This window comes from Ochotona curzoniae, unplaced genomic scaffold (genome assembly GCF_017591425.1).
Source record: "Ochotona curzoniae isolate NIBS_2020 unplaced genomic scaffold, NIBS_Ocur_1.0 scaffold_3208, whole genome shotgun sequence".
NCBI classification, from domain to species: Eukaryota; Metazoa; Chordata; class Mammalia; order Lagomorpha; family Ochotonidae; genus Ochotona; species Ochotona curzoniae.
Window position 1 is genome coordinate 17,549,302 of NW_024467106.1, and position 18,743 is coordinate 17,568,044.

The 18,743-nt window shown below is 47.7% G+C and overlaps 1 protein-coding gene across 1 annotated transcript; it reads left to right on the top strand.

The window, feature by feature from the left end:
- Positions 1-7,660: 7,660 nt before the first annotated feature.
- Positions 7,661-17,641, top strand: SLC46A2 (solute carrier family 46 member 2). The gene is made up of 4 exons (XM_040962923.1): positions 7,661-9,153; positions 11,005-11,088; positions 11,450-11,606; positions 16,740-17,641. Exons 1-4 carry the CDS (start codon positions 8,037-8,039, stop codon positions 16,795-16,797), a joined length of 1,416 nt encoding a protein of 471 aa, XP_040818857.1. The 5' UTR covers positions 7,661-8,036; the 3' UTR covers positions 16,798-17,641.
- Positions 17,642-18,743: the final 1,102 nt, after the last annotated feature.

Here is an 18,743-nt window from a genome sequence, read left to right on the forward strand (position 1 = left end):
AGCACAGCACCGACCCTTACAGCCACCTGGCTAATGAACCAGCAGCTGGAAGATCTCTCTTTGTCTGTCTCTCCCTCTTCATAACTCTTTCAAAATAAATCAGTTTTAAAAAATCTTACAATGGGCCCGGCGCGGTGGCACAGTGGTTAAAGGTCCTCGCCTTGCACGCCCGGGATCCCATATGGGCGCCGGTTCTAATCCCGGCAGCCCTGCTTCCCTTCCAGCTCCCTGCCTGTGGCCTGGGAAAGCAGTCGAGGACAGCCCAAAGCTTTGGGAACCTGCACCCGCGTGGGAGACCCGGAAGAGGCTCCTGGCTTCGGATCGGCATAGTATCGGCGCTCACTTGGGGAGTGAATCATCGGACGGAAGATCTTCCTCTCTGTCTCTCCTCTCTGTATATCCGCCTTTCCAATGAAAAAATAATAAAAATAAATCTTTAAAAAAAATTTAAAAAAAAAATAAAAAATCTTACAATGGCTGATATGTCAACTTATTTAAGCAATGTTAGAACAAGATGAGGTAGAAGTGAAGTTTCTACTTCAACCATGTGATAAGTCAATGTACTGATGACGTATCAAAAATGCCAAGGGTGACTTTGTGTAACTGACTGAGAAGCAGTAGTTTCTCTACCTGAACTTGATGAATCAAAAGCTTTCAGCAATAAATGTCATTAAAAGATTGATTCATGATGATAACATTCAGGAAGCAACTTTCTGCTTCAAACTGCTAAAGAAGTAAAAACAAAAATCTACTTAACATATCATTTGCCTATTTGGAAACAAAGGGTCAGTCTTAAGGGAACTGCATTGGCGGTTGTACTGAAGGAACAATGTCAGTGTTTGAGTCCATGACAGGCTCCACTGCTCTTGTACAAATCAGACAAAAAAAAAAAAAAATCCTGAAGCTGGCACATGTGCTTCCCTGCCTCCTCAATAGAGAAGCTGGTGTCAAAACTTTTGGAAATGAAAACTGGAGGAACCAGTGCTGTAGCGCATTGAGTTAAGGAACCACTCATGGTGCTGGCATGCCACATAAGCACCAGTTTGAGTCCCCCCTGCTGGAACCCACCTCCCTACTAATGTGCCTGGGAAGGCAACAGAGGATTGCCCAAGTGCTAGGACCCACACCATGTAAGAGATCCAGACGAAACTCCTGGTCCCTAGCTCTGGTCTAGCCCAGCCCTGATCATTTCAACCATTTTGAGAGTGAATGAGTAAACAGATCTCTCTCTCTCTCAGTCTCAGTCTCTCTCACACACACACACTCTCCTTTTCAAATAAATAGATTAAAAACTTCTGGAGATGAAAATGTTTAAGTTTTGAAAGATGCCATAAAATGTTAGTTAATCCTAACAATTCATTTGAAAATTTTTAAAACACTGAAATGAAAGCAAAGACTGCACAACTGAGATAAACAACAACAACAAAAAACTAGTCTTTTATGTATTGTAGATCGAACATCTTAGATAGTAGAAATTTTGGTAATAGAATTACATCTATTTGAATTACCCTTTTTTTTAAAAAAAGAAAGAAATTGGAAAACAAGAAAAATGAAAGTTTCCTCTACCTCATTACAGGTTTAATTAGGGTGATTTCCTCTGTGGGTTGGGGAACTACGCTAAAAAAGCTATTCCAAAACAGGGTGGAACAAGCAGTGCCACAAAAGGTATTCTCCACTCAAACTGTGTACTGACATTCTTACTAGATTCTAATATCTGTGCCTTACTAATAACTCCGAGGTAGCACAAGCTACACTGACTGTACTTTTTATGCAGGAAGTTATTTCAAAGTATCCCATAGAATCAAAAGATTGAGACATGCTGTATTGTCAGACATGAGAGGCTAGGCAAGGGCAGGGGAGTTTTAAAAGATGAAGAAAAGTTCTGAGCTAGTGAATTTTTGGCAAAGGAAGGAGAGAATATTGGAGACGCAGCGTAGGACTGCTATGTGTTTTTCAGGGCTCATTTGGGATGGGAGCTTATAAATGTGCAGCGGGTCGTCTGCCTTCCCGTGAGTCTTCCCACAGCACTCTGATGACTTCGATTTTAGCAGGTCAATGTGTTCGGCAATAGAGGCAGAGAGTAGGATTTGTGGGAAGGAATGCAATTAATATGATATGCCACGGGGTTAGGAAATAAACAAAGAAAGAACAAAGCTAGTGGTCTGGAAAATTCCTGGTAAAATCAAAGAATCACTTAAGAGAAGAAAAGCTTGAGTAAGCCACGTAGAAGAAGATTCTGCAGTCAGAAACGGGGGTGTATGGATTCATGACATCAGAGGCAGCACAGCCACCACTGATGGTCACATGTAGGACCCAGGCAAGTTTGTGGTGCAGGAAGACTGAAGAATGCTGGAGATGAGAAGCTCTGGGTTTCACCCCATCAGTCTCTTGCATTTGTGAATATTAAAATACTCAAATCAAGATGGCGTTGCACAAAACAAACAACGTAGCTTTTGTTATTAAAAAGTCAAGTGTTGGGGGCCGGCGCGATAGCATAGTGGTTAAAGTCATCCCATTTGGTCATCAGTTCTAATCCTGGTGGCCCTGCTTCCCATCCAGCTCCCTGCTTGTGGCCTGGGAAAGCAGTTGAGGACAGTCCAAAGCCTTGGGTTCCTGCACCCATGTGGGAGACCTGGAAGAAGTTCCTGGCTCCTGCCTTCGGATTGGCTCAGCTCTGGCCATTAAAGTCACTTGGGAAGTGAACCATTGGACAGAAGATCTTCCTCTGTCTCTCCTCCTCTCTGTATATCTGCCTTTCCAATAAAAATAAATAAATCTTTTTTAAAAATTCAGTTTGATCAAAGTGATGGCCCACGATGGTATATCCATCATTGAATCAGTCCCTTCAGGATCTGTCTTGCCCCAATAAGCTTCTCCTGTCTTTAAAAAAAAAAAAAAATCAAGTGTTACGGCCCTGCAAGGTAAGCAACTGCTTTTATCGCCAGCATCCCCTGTGGAAGTCCGTCTGAGTCGCTCACTTCCAAGTCAAATCCCTGCTAGTGATCCTAGAAAGGCAGTGGTGATGGTGCCAGTGCTTGGCTGATGCTCTGTGTGTGCATGTGGTTCTTGACTCCTGACTTTGGCCTAGTCCCGACCTGATTGCTGCAGCCGTCCATTTGGGAGAATGACCAAGAAGGTCGTTCTCGCTCTCTCTCTCTCTCTCTCTCTCTCTCTCGTTCTCTTAGTCTTCCTCATCCTTCTTTCTCCCCTCCTCCCCCCATTCCTCTTTCTCTAGGTGTCTCTCAAATGAATGTGTTGTTTTTTTTTAAGATGTATTTATTTTTATTGGAAAGGCAATACAGACAAAAGGAGAGACAGAAAGATCCTCCGTCTACTGGCTCACTCCCCAAGAAAGCGCAATGGTCAGAGCTATGCCGATCCTAAGCCAGGAGTCCGGAGTCTCCTCTAGATTCCCCACGTGGGTGCAGGGTCCCAAGGCTTTGGACCATCCTCAACTGCTTTCCCAGGCCACATGCAGGGAGCTGGATGGGAAATGGAGCAGACTAGAACCAGTGCCCACATGGGATTCCAGTGCATGCAAAGTGACAACCTCAGCCACTAGGCTACAGTGCCAGGCCCCATGAACATGCTTTTTAATTTAAGGGATAATTTAGCTCCCGGCACAGTTGGGTCCTTGAGTTTTTTTATTTATCAGGATTTGGACTCACCATTTTTCAGCTCTGCCATCCCCATGTTGGTTTCAATTTCAGGCAAGCTCTTTTTGAATGATAGAAAATGGTTGCTGGAGGGCCCAGTGCAATAGCTTAGAGGCTAAAGTCCTCACTTTGCATGTACCAGACTCCCATACGGGCACATGTTCATGCCCTGGCTGCTGCAGTCCCCTTTTGGCCTCAGAGGATGGTCTGAGGCCTCAGGACCCTGTAATCTCATGGGGGATTCAGAGGAGGCTCCTAACACCTGGCTTCAGATCAGTTCAGCTTTGGCCATTGTGGTCACTTGAGGGATGAGCCAGCTGATGGAGGATCTTTCTGTAGTTCTGGCTTTCCAATAAAAATAAATAGATAGATGATAGATGATAGATAGATAGATAGATAGATAGATAGATAGATAGATAGATAAAAATAGTTGTTGGCAATGCCTTTTATACTCATTGAGCTGACGTGCTGGGGTAAAAAAGTGTCTCTTGCCCTACTATATAAGCCAGAGAGTCCTGGGCCTCATTCTCACTGGTTCGCATTTCTACCTCTGGACCAGTCACTGCGGTCATGGGCATACCACACTGGGACTGGACAGATCTGAGCCTCACATCCACTTCGGTCATGTTTAAGGCTATGGTCAAAACCTTCTGGAAGCTGAACTGAGTGGAGCAGAAGGGCATCCTCCTTAGAGGTTCACCAGAGGGGAAAGGGAGTGTTATTATCAGAAGGATTAACAGCATAATTAGAGACGCCTTTATTCTTCCTCAGCTCTGAGCAGCTTGTTCAGGCTGAGAGCAGAGCCAGGGCCAGAGAGGAAGCCCACTAAGCAGGACTGCTGGAAGCGGAGTCCTCTCTGGCTTGGTGTCAGGGACTTCATGCGTGACCCAGAACTGGAAGTGACTTTGGAGAACTCTTCAGATCCTTAGAGACAAAGGGGTTTGCATGCCTCATGGGCTTGATACACAATAAATGTGTGTAATTGGAGGGAGGGAGGACCAGCCAATTGGTAGACAGACAAACTCACAAACAGGTGAATGGAGGTATAGATGAATGGATAGTGAATGGTAGACAAATGAAGCACAAAAACAAAGCAAAAAGCTTAGAATAAACTTACAGCACAAGATGAAAAACAGTCAACATCCAGAAACCTAAAAAAAATAAAGTGCCTCTTATACTCAACCACCTCAGAAATCACCACTATGAAAAACCGCTTAGATCCTAAAGTCACATGAATCTAAGCACATGGTTTCCAGTGATCTTAGACAAGGTATTTAGCCACACCCTGAGATAGGGCACCCCCCCGGGGGGAATGGGCAATGCAACAATTTCCCAAGATGTGACATGGGTGGTATTTTTTGGATGAATCTTAATGCGATGGTCCTCATTTCCACAGCACACAGAGATGGAAGCCATTTCCCAAACTCCACTTCCCGGACATACTCCTACTCACAGGAAGATAGATGGGCAAACAGGCAGATAGAACTACTGGATTTTACTCCTCACTCAACATTTCCCTTCTTCTAAAGTCCCTTCTCTAACCCCAAGGGTGGCTCTCTCGGCCCTTCCCATCGACTGTCCCCAGTCTCGCTTCCTCCCACACTTGTGTTCCTCTTCCTCTCTCCTCTCTCCTGTTGACTCATGCCCCAAGGTTCCTTCCTCCCTCTGGACCCTTCCACGGCGAAAGGCAGACCTGAAGGACATTCACCTTCCAGTATTATCTAAAGGTGTTTTCCACACCAGGTGTGCTCCTTTCCAAAAGTTAATTTAGAGTCCATCTCTCCAAAACCCAAAAGCATTCCTCACTTCACTGTGAGGTGGGAGGGATAGAATGTCAACAAGGAAGTCATCTACTCACCTTGTCCCTCTCCATTTTTGCAACACATGATTAATCAACAATAATTACATCATACCCTGTTGCCTCTGCTCCTCTCCATGTGCCTCGTGTGGGTTAGGAACACACAATCTCAGATAAAATTCCTGGCTAAGTGTATCTTCTGGAAAGCCGTAGACTTTGCAAGTCTGGCTGGATGCCAAATGCCAACTCCTCCTCCAGCACCATCACACACACACACAACATACTGATTGTGTGATCTTGCACAAATTATTTAACTCTTCTCTGGTCTCAGCTGCATACTCTCAAATGATGTGAAAGATCAGTTCAGAGATTTCTTGAGAAAATTCAACTAATTCACGTAAAGTGTTTAGGTCAAAAAAAAGGACTCTGTCGTTGCTAGCTGCTGCTGGTTTTCACTCCTCCCCCCTTTTTAAGTTCTTTCTCCTAGAATAATATGATTGTTTCAATTTGAAAGCAAGACATTTTAGCTTTTGTGCTCTAAAGAGATCGGTCTTGAATTAGAGATCAGATCCTGTATCACACTGACAGGGTCAAATTTCAACCTGCTAGGGCTATGGCCAGGATCACAGAGGATGGGCCGTCACTCAGTGGGGACCATCCTTCCGCCAAACAGAGGTGAGGTGAGTGTGGGTGAGGACACAGTGAGAACATAATCTAACCTGGAGTAGCCTAAACTGGGAAGAAACACTGACTCTGGGTCAAGTTCATTTCCAGATCAGAGGATTCTGAGACTCTGGAGAGTCACAAGGCTAATTAGCATCCCGATGTCTCTGTTTTCACTAGGTATGTCCTAGATCTGATGTGGATTTCTTAGGATTCCCTCAAATTTCACAAACGGACGGGAAGAAGTGACACAACACAACCCCTCCCAGGGTAGCCCTCAAGAGCAGAGACACCCTGAACGAGCAGTCGAAGGAGCCATCTGGTGCAAGTCGCTTTCTCAGTCACAGTTCCTAGTGAATGCCACCGTCCCCATCTCCACAACCCGCTCAATCCCCGGAGCCTCTGGCGCCTTGCAGGAAGAGACTGGCTGGACTGCTTGCAGCAACCTCTAGAAAAATAAGATGAGGAATGGAGTGGGAGCGCTAGGAAGGGGTTGAGTGAAACCAGTACCTCCCAAAGTGGCCAAGGGGAGGGGGAGGGAATCGAGCTGCAGGACCAGATCCGCAGGGCAAGTGACACTGAGGGAGAGCAGGGGCAAGTTTCTCTGCTGAAGGCTGTTGTCAGGTTGTCAGGTCCAGAGCCAAGTGGATAGAGAGTTTTTGGAGTGGCCTACTTCAAAGCTACCCAAAGGACAGTGTCTACACAAAGCCACATAGCATCCAGCCCCTGCTCCATCTGGGATTACGTGATCCACTTGGCTTTTCAATTGTCTGTGCCGACATGACTCTGCCTTTTGAGACTGTGGGTCCCTACTGGTCTATGCTGATGTGACTGTGTTGGGTGTTGAGGGTGCCAGGACAGGAAGAGAAGCTGTGTGGTTTGAGGCTCTTTCCTCAAGGGTGGATGATGAGTTTTGACCCCTGCCCTTGGGCCCCATGCTCCTGCTCCACTTTGCAGAAGTGTGTGCTTACAGGAGGAAGCAACCCCATCTGGGAGCAGAAGCCCAGGGGAGACTGTGAGATGGGTGAGGGGGGGAAGTGGGACAGCCACCTCAAAGAAGCAAAAAGGGTCCCGGGGACCTGTAAGAGTCCAATCTCAACCCCCAAGGGACAGCTAGAGCTAAGAGGACGGCCCCTCTTTCACTGGATCTTGGACATTGAGGCACGAGTCTCCGCAGGCTGGGGTTCACCAAAGCAGGTGCACCGAGCACAACTTTTTCCGTGAGGTCTTTAACTTCAAGCAGGGTCCTAGCCTTGCTGCTTGCGTTGACTCGTTTGTTTTGTTTTTGTTTGTTTACTTCTCTCAGTGTCTGCACCTCTCACCAGCTCCTGGTGTTCTGTGAGGTGTTGGAATCCCACAGATTCCACCCGCCCCCCCAACACACACACAGATTTCCCAACCCAGCACTCTCCAGGTGAATCCTGCTGGCATTCAGTGCCTAGTCCAGATCTGCCTCCCAGCTTCAGCGGAATTTTAAAACGTGGCCCGGGTCGTCCCAGACAAGCCCCAGCAACAGTGGGAAATTCGACCTTGGTCAAGCGGCCGCGATTGCCGGCACCCCGTAACGCGGCTGTCAGGGACGCAGAGCCAAGACGCCGCGGTGCGCTCCGGGGACTCAGCCGCCCCCAAAATCTCCAGCTAAACTCCGCTGGCCGGCGGGGGAGGAGCGGGGGCGGTGCAAGGTGCCGGCTTTTATGGCCTGAGGAGGAGTGGCCCGGGACTGGGAGGTCACTCGACAGCTGCACTGACTGTTAGCACAAGCGCTCCGAACCCGGGGCTCTGCTATCCAGCGCTCTGCGGCGGGCACCGGTCCCCGCGCACACTGGTGCTCCAGGCGTGAGTCCTGGCTAGTCGTGGCAGCGCCTGTCTCCTTGTCGGCTGAAGCCAGTAAGCCCTGCAACTCCCTTCAGGTAAGCCACATGCGTCCCGAGGTAACCTGCCCGTGCAGGGGCCTCCAGGCGAGGACCTGGATCGAGCCCGTGGTGGCCTCGACCCAGGTGGCCGCCTCCCTCTACGACGCGGGGCTCCTCCTTGTGGTGAAGACCTCCTTCGGGGGCGGCGGTGAGGCCAACCACAGCTCCGATGCGACGCCGCGGAGTGCCCAGGAGGACAGCCAGCAGACGGCCATCTCCAACTTCTTCATCATTTACAACCTGGTGGTGGGCCTGACGCCCCTGCTGTCCGCCTACGCCCTGGGCTGGCTCAGCGACCATCTACACCGCAAGATCTCCATCTGCGTGTCGCTGCTGGGCTTCCTGCTCTCCCGCCTCGGGCTGCTGCTCAAGGTGCTGCTGGACTGGCCCGTGGAGGTGCTGTATGGGGCAGCGGCACTCGGTGGACTGTGCGGCGGCTTCTCGGCCTTTTGGTCCGGGGTCATGGCTCTGGGCTCCCTGGGCTCATCCGAGGGCCGCCGCTCGTTGCGCCTCATCGTCATTGACTTGGTCCTGGGCCTGGCCGGGTTCGGTGGCAGCATGGCCTCAGGACATCTCTTCAAGCAGATAACTGGGCACACCGGCCAGGGCCTGGTGCTGACTGCCTGCAGTGTGAGCTGTGCCATGTTTGCCCTATTCTACAGCCTTTTCGTGCTCAAGGTCCCTGAGCCGGCGGCCAAGTCCAGCAAGCAGCTCTCCACCGTGGATACCGTGTGTGGGACGGTGGGCACCTACCGCACCCTCGACCCAAACCAGGTGGACAGGCAGAACGTGGCAGGGCAGCCTCCATCCCCCAAGAAAGCAAAGTCTCAGAAAACCATTATAGCCCTGCTGTTTGTGGGGGCCATCGTGTACGACCTGGCCGTGGCCGGAACTGTGGATGTGATACCCCTCTTCGTTTTGAGGGCTCCTCTGAGCTGGAACCAAGTGCAAGTGGGCTATGGCATGGCTGCGGGCTATACCATCTTCATCACCAGCTTCCTGGGCGTCCTGGTCTTCTCCCGCTGCTTCCGGGACACCACAATGATCATCATTGGGATGGTCTCCTTTGGGTCCGGAGCCCTCCTCTTGGCGTTTGTAAAACAGACTTACATGTTCTACATTGGTGAGTTTGGTGTTTCCTGCGTGAGGGGGAGGGGACGGGGATGAGGTGGTCCTCTGTGGCATGCTGTCAGCAGGGATGCTGTGGCCTGGGTGTTCCAGCTCAGTATCGCAGGATTGAACTTGCTACATGCAAAGGAGTCGGGAGTGTGCGCACTTGAGTGCAACTGCGTTGTACATGTGCATCCTCTGTTGCTGACTGAAAGCTTACCACGGTGGTGCTCATGGTTCAAGGGCACAGGGGTGGGTGGGGAACCTTTTTTCTGCTCAAGGCCATGAGGACATTTGGAACATCATCTGTAGTCCAAAGTTATTAGCTGATAAATCTGCCTGTTACAGATAGAATTTCCAGTAGCATGTGCAATTTGCCTTGGCTGCGCCAGACCAGCTGCCCTGCAGGCTTCACACGGCCAACCCTGCAGAGTTCAAGGAGGCATGTTCTGTGGAGCAAGGAGAGGATGTTTTAGGAAGGGCTTTAAGATTTGTTTGTTTGTTTATTTATTTATTTTATTGGAAAGTCAGACATACAGAGCGGAGGAAAGACAGAGAGGGAGATCTTCGATCCCCTGATTCATTCCCCAAGTGGCTACAAGGACTGGAGCTGAGCCAATCCGAAGCCAGGAGCCCAAATCCTCTTCCAGGTCTCCCACACAGGTGTAGGGTCCCAAGGCTTTGGGCCATCCTTGATTCTTTTTCTATGCCACAAGCAGAGAGTGGATAGGAAGTGGGGCCACCAGGATTAGAACTGGAGTCCATATGGGATCCCAGCGCGTGCAAGGCTAGGACCCAGCTGCTAGGCTACCATGCTAGGCCCTAGGAAGGGCTCTAATAGAGAAGGTGGGGGTTGAGAGATAAACATGAATAATCTAGCAAAAGATCTCCTAATGAAAATCAAGTGGATCCAAACAAGTGCTTTTTCAATGATGCATTAACAGTCTCCATAAATACCTTCCAGAACCCATGTAATAAACCATCCCCAAGAGGCAGGATGAAGCACCCACCTATGGATTCAGGTCACGCAACTGCCGGCAGAGTGCTCTAGATTCCTGCTGCAGAAGTTTCTCCAATGAGGGAGATTGTCTAGGTGGTCTAAATCCACTCTGACCAGCACGGGCACCGCTTGCCACCTATGTGGCTCTGAATCATGGAAATGCAGCCAGCTCGACGAAAGCACAGATTTTTTTTTTTTTTAATTTTACTTAACAGCCATACAAGATGATTGGCTAACATCAAAAACAACCTGAGGTGGTTAACAGAAACTATTTCTTGACCCAGTTCCATTAAGTATCTCGGAAACACCTATGAAAGTGGCAAGATAACCTCTGGTCAGTTCCCAAGCAACCGATGCAGATGCTATAGTGCCCCGTTCTCCTTCCCTTCCTATCTCTCTCTCTCTCTCTCTCTCTCTCTCTCTCTCTCTCTGTTTCTCAAATACACATACACACACACACACACAACCTGCATCTAGCTAGTCAATAGGGCTTGAGGGGTGTATGGCTGCTGCATTCATGAGAACCCTTCCAGAAGCAAATTGCCAAAGCTCTGGGACTCCCAGACAGAGCCATTCTCTCCAGTAAAGCATGTTATGTCACTCTACTGTCACCAGCTCCACATTCCTAAACTAACCCACTTAACTGTCAGTAAGAAACTCTTCACCTTCTGTCACCTTGCCAAGTGTGCCCTGCCACCTAGCAGGCTGGTGTGCACATGAGCATTCCATCAAAGCTGACAGCAGCGAATCAGAGAGAGGGAGAGCTGCAGAGGAGTTGCTGGCTCCTGGGATTGAGAGTTTGACATGTTCTCTTTGCTCAAGGCTGGGTTGCAGCGTGGTGGGTTCTCGTGTACTCTTTTACAGCTCGAGCCATCATGATGTTCGCACTCATCCCCATCACCACCATCCGTTCAGCCATGTCCAAACTCATAAAGGGCTCCTCTTACGGTGAGTGAAGACCATCTCGCTGGGTCCCCTTCCCTGGGCTGTTTCAGAGCTGCTCTATCCAAGACATGGAGCTGCAGAAGGCATTCCAGAAGGTTCCAGAAGCATCTCAAACACAGCAGAAACATGCTGGTTTCCAGACAAGGCAGAAGGAATTCAAAACAGGAGGGTGGGGAAGACTGAGAAAGTCCCTCAGTGGAAAGACACAGCTATGTGTAGACCCAAGAGAGGCAGGGTTCCTGGACTGAAAAAGAGTTCTCAGAGGAGCAGGGGGTTCCCCTGGGAGCGCCCCCAGAATCTGAAATGGTGGGGAACAAGGAAGGAAAAATAGCACGCCTCTTGGTAACCTGTGTCCCTTCCATAGGAAAGGTGTTCGTCATGCTGCAGCTGTCCCTGGCTCTGACCGGGGTGGTCACATCCACCATGTACAACAAGATCTACCAGCTCACCATGGACAAGTTCGTGGGCACCTGCTTCGCTCTCTCTTCCTTTCTGTCCTTCATGGCCATTGTCCCAATTGGGTAAGAATGGGGGCAGTGACTGCTGCTTACATGGGACCCCATGCTCAGGTCAAGGAACTGGGGACATCCCCAGCTCATTTGCATAGATAGATGCATTGGTGGCATTTGCGCAGTATGTGCTAAGGAGATTGTCTCTGAAAGAAAAAGTCCTTCTGTTTTTCCCCAAAGTAATCTTCTGGTAATCTGAAAATCTCTTCAAATCACAAGGAAGGAGTTGGAGAACCCCAACTAGCTGGCTCCCTTCCTGGCAGCTTTGTAATGACAATGTTATTCACAGAAACTTCACACACTTGCTTATCAGAGACTGCAATCAGAGCCTCTTCAGAACCGTTCTGCCCTTTTTTGTTGAGCTGCCTTCAGGGTAAGCGTATCTTGCCTCTTTTCCAATACCATCTCTCATTTATGGAAACTGAGCAGGGAACAGCTGTAACTTCAGCTAGCCCACCCAATAGCAATACTGTGCAGGGCACACATGCAAGCCATGCTTGTGATTTTGAATATTCTAGTAGCCACATTTTGAAAGGATAAATGTGACATGGGAATTAATTTTGACTACCTAGTTGATACCCACAATATACCATTTCAACATGGAAGCCACATACAATATTAGTGGAGGAGGCAAATTTATTTATATTTTAAGATGAAGCCTTTGGATTCTGCATGTACTGGAGCTTACATTGCCTCTTGGAATGGACTGGTCATATTTTAAGTGTCCAAGAGCCCACTGGCTCCAATGATTCCCATGTTGGAGAGTACAGCTTGACTCTGGTAAGAATCTTCCATCACTTCCCTAAAATGAGGTTCTGTAAGGGTATCCATGCACCTGTGCAAAATACATCCACAATGAAGTCCCAAACATTATAGATCTGCACTTTAAAGGAACCACTTGGGTGGCGAAGGAACATTGTAGATTTCAGTAATGGAAGTGGAATAGGCAGCAGGATGGACAATCATTGAAGGCAAGTTGGAAGGACACAGACCAACCCTTTCGGGATTCTCAAGTCACTTCGTGCTAACAGAGATTCCTGCCTGCAAAGAAGGCTGAGGCTCCCAGGATGGGAGCCATCCACCGCTAGGGTGCTTTGCTTTACTTCACAGTTGAGAAAAATAAGATAATGAGGATCAAACTGCCAAGAGGATTTGTACAGGCAGCTGGCATGACCGGCTTGCTTGTTCTCAGGGGAGGGCTGAACCAGGTCTGGGCAGCTCTTCGGTCTCTGCATGCCTTCCTGTTTCCACGTGAGTCATGGCTGAGTGGGTTGGACTTCCTTAGTCAGAGCTAGCATGTGATACAAACTTCTCCAGGGCTCCAGCTCTCTAGCCAATGGAGGCAAGAGTTCGCAGCTTTGCCCACTGGACGATCATCTGGCCTATTTTCTTAATAACTAGTTCCATAATCTCCAACCCTCTCAAAAAAAAAAAAAAAGCAGAAAAGAAAACAAGTCCTACTTGTTAATGTGTCACCAAGACAGACAATTTAAAGCAATGAGCAGACTCACTCATTAGTTCCTTTCTGCGGGAATATCTGCTTCATCTGTGTGTAAGAGGGACGCTTTGTTAACAGACAGGGACACATGAGGCAGGCAGACTGCTCTGGACATCATTGATGCAATGTGAACGTGCGTTTGAACTCAATCATGCATTCTGTGCGTGGAATCAGCCAAATGGAGTCTTCAAGGAAGAGAGGGTATCTTAAAACAAGCGAGCAAATAACTCATGGTGACGCTGTGCTTGTGTAGATGAGGCATTTGTGTAATTGCTAACTGTTTCCTTCTGTGCCAAACGTTTAGCAATGGGGAGACACATTCAAATGAAGCCTGCTTCTCTGTACACTGGGGACAAATTTTTAAATTTCTGCGGCAGGGACCCCACCCCACCCCCATACCGGAGAGTTGGGGGCAGGCATTTTTTAAACCTCTGCAGGTGATTTGAATGTCTGACCAAGACTGGCAATCTCTACATAAGAAAAAAAAGGGTGGTGTCTATTAGTTTTACTTTCTATCAAGTCATTACATAAATGAGAGCTTGATGATTTATTATGGCTAAAAGAGGCCCAGGCTGTACCCTGTGACAGGAGAGCTTTCTAACCACAGAAAGAAAAGCAACAGTCTAAGGTTGAAAAGAAACACGGAGGAAGGCAGTGTGCCTCAGAGGAGGACTGGGCATGCAGAGGATTGGGTTGGTCACAGTCTGCATTTTTCTCCTTGATGATAGAAGTTTCTTGGCTAGAGCTGCCAACAGCCTGGATGCAAACAGACATAAAAAACAGAAAGACATCTTTCTTCAGACACAGAGAGATCTCCCATCCACTGGTTGACTTCCTACACAGCTACAATAGCTGTGGAAAGGGCAGGCTGAAACTCTAGAGTCCAGAACTCAAATGGGGATCTCCTAGCTGGTGACAGAGACCCAAGTACTTGAACCACCACCTGATGCTTCTCAAGATGAAAATCAGTAGGAAACTGAAATTGGACATGGAGCTGGCACTCGAACCCAGACACTCCAATATGGGATGCAGGCATCCCATGTGGCATCGCTGTGCCAAAGGTCTGCCCTGTCATGTGATTTTCCTAACACAGCATTCTCCTGGTTTTTTCCTTGCTTCTCTCATTGCATCTTTCCCCCTAAGCCTCCAAGTGTATGAATTCTTTGAGGCTCTGTTCTGGGCTATCTCCTCATCTTACATTTTCTGTGCAATGTCAAGTACTCAAATTTTGGATGCCCTCCCTTAGTGATGCCACTCCAGTCTTTTCCTCCTCATCTAATGGCACCTTAGAGTCACCAAGGGCCCCCTCTTCCTCATCTCTCCTCATCTCTGATCCATCAGTTCACATTGACTCACCACCCTACCTGCCCCTGCCAAGCCTAAAATTCAGCCCCCTCCTTTTCTTTTTGAATTTCCACCATCACCAGTCTGACTCCCAAGGCCCTGAATCATGCATCAGGCCTCTGAACCATCCTCCCACTTCCTCTTTTATTCCCCTTTCATCTTTCTCCACCAAGTGACCACGGCAGTCCCCAAAAGTATAAATTAGATCATGTCGTCTGTGCTCTGGGCTTCCATAGCTCTGGGAGTAAAACCCAAATGACTTTACCATTGGTCATCAGATCCTGCACTGTGAGGCCTTGTCAACTTCTCCATTCTCTTATCTCTGCATGACCCTGGCCCCTTGGGCATCATCCATATGCTCCTCCTCTCCTGCTCTTCCCCTTCTTTATCTTCACCTCTTTTTTCAGTCCAGCTAGTTTGAATCCTAACTGAAACACCATTTTTCTCAGCATTTTCCTAACACGTCTCCACCCAAATTATCTTCCTCCCTTATGTGCTCCCAGAACCTCCTGCATGTTTCCTTACAGCTGGTGACTGGTGGTCATTCAGTACGGCCTGTTTAACATACCTGCCCACTAGGCTGGCTCCCTAAGTACAGAAGTCATGGGTCTTTGGCAAACTGCGTATCCAGCAAAGAGCCTAGTGCCTAAGTGGTCAAGATATATTTGCTTCATGAATGAATGCTCTGTCACTAGGGCGTGGTTCCTGCCAGCCTAGGCTGCTGGCCAGCCAGCCATCTCCCAAAGCTGAAGATGGGTACCTCGTCATGTGGCTGTACTGAGATGTCCATTATGAGAGTCAGCTATGCAGACAGGGCTACAAGATAATTTCCTGCAGGGTTTTCTCCAAGTCTTTCTTCTCTATTTGTCAGCCTTGTTAATACAGTGAATTTTTAAATTTTGCTTCTTTATTATTTTATGATACAGTTCCATAGGCCCTGGGCTATCCCTTATCACTTCTCCAAGTACCCTCCCTCTCCCCCATTATTACTATATCATTACTATAATATAGTTCCCCTATATTATTTCTATAGAATAGTTCTTCATAAACAATCATATGTCCATCATTGTGAGCATAAACAATGGCAGAGAGACCAGCATGCTATTGTCAAGATATATTTAACAGTTTCACTAGGAATCCATCTTTGATCTGGAAGTACAGATGCATACTGCACTGTATCCTCACATCTGGATATGATAGTCTCCATTACACAGTTAATACAATGAATTTTGTTTGAAGCTTATTTAGTGCTGCTCCCTGTAAGATCTTAGGGCTTATGGAAGCTGGTGAATAATTATATTGGAAAAATTCTATAAATCTTTCCTTTGGAAGGCTGGGAAGCACAGAGCATCCACCAATGCAGGTGTAGTGTGTCTATCCAGAAGAGCTGTGCTCTCACTCAGAACATGAGGATCCAGGAGCTGAAAGCAGAAAACTGAGGTTCGAAGTGGCTAGGAACACTCCAAAGGTCACACAAACCCAAGACAAATTCAGAGCTCCTAATTGCTATGCATCCATTTATCTGCCAATATTTTCTTTAAGATTTATTTTATTTTTTACCGGAAAGGCAGATTTACAGAGGGAAAAAGAGACAGAAAAAGATCTTCATTCTGCTGGTTCACTCCACAAGTGGCTGCAACAACCGGAGCTGAGCTGATCCAAAGCCAGGAGCCAGGAGCTTCTTCCGGGTCCCCTACACAGATGCAGGATCCCAAAGTTTTGGGCCATGCTCCACTGCTTTCCCAGGCAACAAGCAGGGAGCTATAGCAGCGGTGCAGCCAGGACATGAACCAGCGCCCAAATGGGATCCTGGTGTTTGCAAAGCAAGGATTTAGCCACTAAGCTATCATGCCAGGCCCTATCTGCCACTACTTTAAAACAATGTAATCATGGTTTGTGGGAGAACTAAAAGAACTATGGAAAAAGGGAAAGATGAGGCAGCTCATTCTAATTGGGATAAGCAAAAGTTATAATCTTGACCTTGAATACACAAGTAAAACCATCATCAGGCAGGAGTGAGATGGAGTGAGATTCTAGGAAAGAAAAAACACACTGATGCAAGGGGGTTATATATATTTCTTTTTCTTTTCTTTTCTTTTTCTTTTTTTGAAATGGGGTAGGGGGCAAGTTGATTATCCCGGGATTGGAACACACTTGCAAGGAGCAGCCACCCTAAAGATGACTCCTCAGTCATTAGAGGCAGGGTGGGCCAGAGGCAGCCTTGAAATCAGTGGGGGGGAGAAGGCATGCCCTTTACCCATCCCAGGTGTTCTCACATAACTCTTTCTTGTGTGTTCTTACAGCATCGTGGCCTATAAACAAACCCAGTGGTTACAATATGGAGACATCCAGGAGAAATGAACATGGTAACCCGTGGGAGCCAAAAACACCAGCAATGACTAGATCCCCTCAAAGGTGAAGGAAATGGGGAACTGGTGGCCAAAGCACCACTGTCCAAGAAACCCAAGTTCCAGCTGGAGTTTGCCTCAGAATCCAAGGTCCCTCCTTGGTGGGTGGGAAAAGCATTTTCCTGGTGACAGAACCTTCTCAGCTTTCAGATGTCTCTATTAGGCAAGAGGTTGGGTCCCACACACAGCAGAGTCAAAGTTTACCAGGGCAGTAGGCAGGCTGCACACACAGCCATCACTGGCACCATCAAACTTCTGCCTCCAGCTGCAGCCAACCAGCCCCTTCCTCTCCTTTCATGGGTTGTCCTGAGGGCTCCAAGGTGTGGCTAACAGGGATGGCTGCCTGGGTCCTGTGCCAGAAGTCCTGTGGGAGGTTTCAAACAAAAGCATGCATTCTCAACTGCCTAAGGGAGCAAAAGGAAGGAATGTTTTTGGAAGAGTTACCAACAGTTCTGTATGAACAACAGAATCTTAAAACCTTAGGGGAAATTTTAGCTTTCTATCCTGAGACCTGGTTGGTTACCTGTGTACACTCAGGAAAGTCATAGAGCTCACACCCTTGGCTTCTAGTTAAATGCTGCTGCTATGGTTGCTGTTAGGAAGAAAACAACTGGGGACTTTTTTTCACAGAATATTTAACTGAATACTTAGTAAGACTTGCTGTGGTCAGGGAGGGTGGGTATCAAGGGAGAGCAGATACACTAAGAGCCATTTGAATTTGCACTTACATTTAGGGTCTATTGAACTCAGATTGGTAAAAGCAGGCTCACTTCCCAATAAAACCAATATTCAATGTGTGTGTGTGTGTGTGCAGTTAAGATGTCTGTGTTGCATATCAGGGTTTCTGACTTCAAAATCCCAGCTCTGGCTCCGCACTTTAGCTTCCTGCTAATGCAGACCTTGGGAGGCAGTGGTGATGGTTTGAGTAATTGTGCCAGCTAAATGAGAGTCCTGGACTGAGTTCCTGGCTCTTAGGTTTGGCCTGACTCTCTCTCTCTCTCTCTAATAAATACTTCTTTACAAGCATGAGTGTGGCAATTGTCCTTTCCCAGGTCAGATTCTCTCTATAACTGTAGACATGGCGTTAGACATGGGTAAAACAGAAGTTGGAGAATGCATTTGAATCTTGGGCATCTGGGGTCCGAGAATTATCTGTAATCCTATATCAAGGAGTAAAGAAAACTTTATGGTACACCTCTAAGAGAACTTCAAAAAGCTCAGGGGGAAGTAGAGTTAAAAGATAAATTTTAGGGCTTGTTACAGTAGCCTAGTGGCTAAAGTTCTTGCCTTGCATGTCCTGGGATCCGATGTGGTCACCGGTTCATGTCCCAGCTGCTCTACTTCCCATCCAGCTCCCTGCTTGTGGCCTGGGAAAACAGTGGAGGATGGCCCAAAGCCTTGGGACCCTGCCCACATATGGGAGACACAGAGAAGCCCCTGGCTATGGATTGGCTCAGCTCCAGCCATTGCGGCCACTTGGGGAGTGAACCAACGGATGGAAGATCTTTCTGTCTCTCTTTATCTCTGTAAAATTTGACCTTCCAATAAATAAATAGATAAATCTTTTTAAAAAGTTAAATTTTAGTGCAATAAAAATTGTAATCTATGCATAACCTTCTCATAACATGCATTTCCCATGAACTATTTGGAGTAGATGCCAGCATTCCAATTCAACTCTGCTCCACTTCCTAGTCAGGCCCTGCTAATGTCCTAGGAAAAGCAGAAAGCAGTCCAAGTGTTTGGGCCCCAGATAATCACATGGGAGACCCATATGAAGCTCTTAGCTTCAGACTGGCCCAACCCTGGCTGTTGTGGCCATCTGGGAAATGAATCAGCAAATGGAAATCTCTTTCAAATACACACACACACATACACATATTTAAGCAAATGGATATGGGG

What these genes read in the sequence shown, in the direction of transcription:
- SLC46A2 (XM_040962923.1), top strand. Translation starts at nt 8,037, where the DNA reads ATGCGTCCCGAGGTAACCTGCCCGTGCAGGGGCCTCCAGGCGAGGACC. An exon ending in CATAAAGGGCTCCTCTTACG is followed by an intron (nt 11,089 to 11,449) that starts GTGAGTGAAGAC and finishes TCCCTTCCATAG; the next exon opens with GAAAGGTGTTCGTCATGCTG. An exon ending in ATGGCCATTGTCCCAATTGG is followed by an intron (nt 11,607 to 16,739) that starts GTAAGAATGGGG and finishes GTGTTCTTACAG; the next exon opens with CATCGTGGCCTATAAACAAA.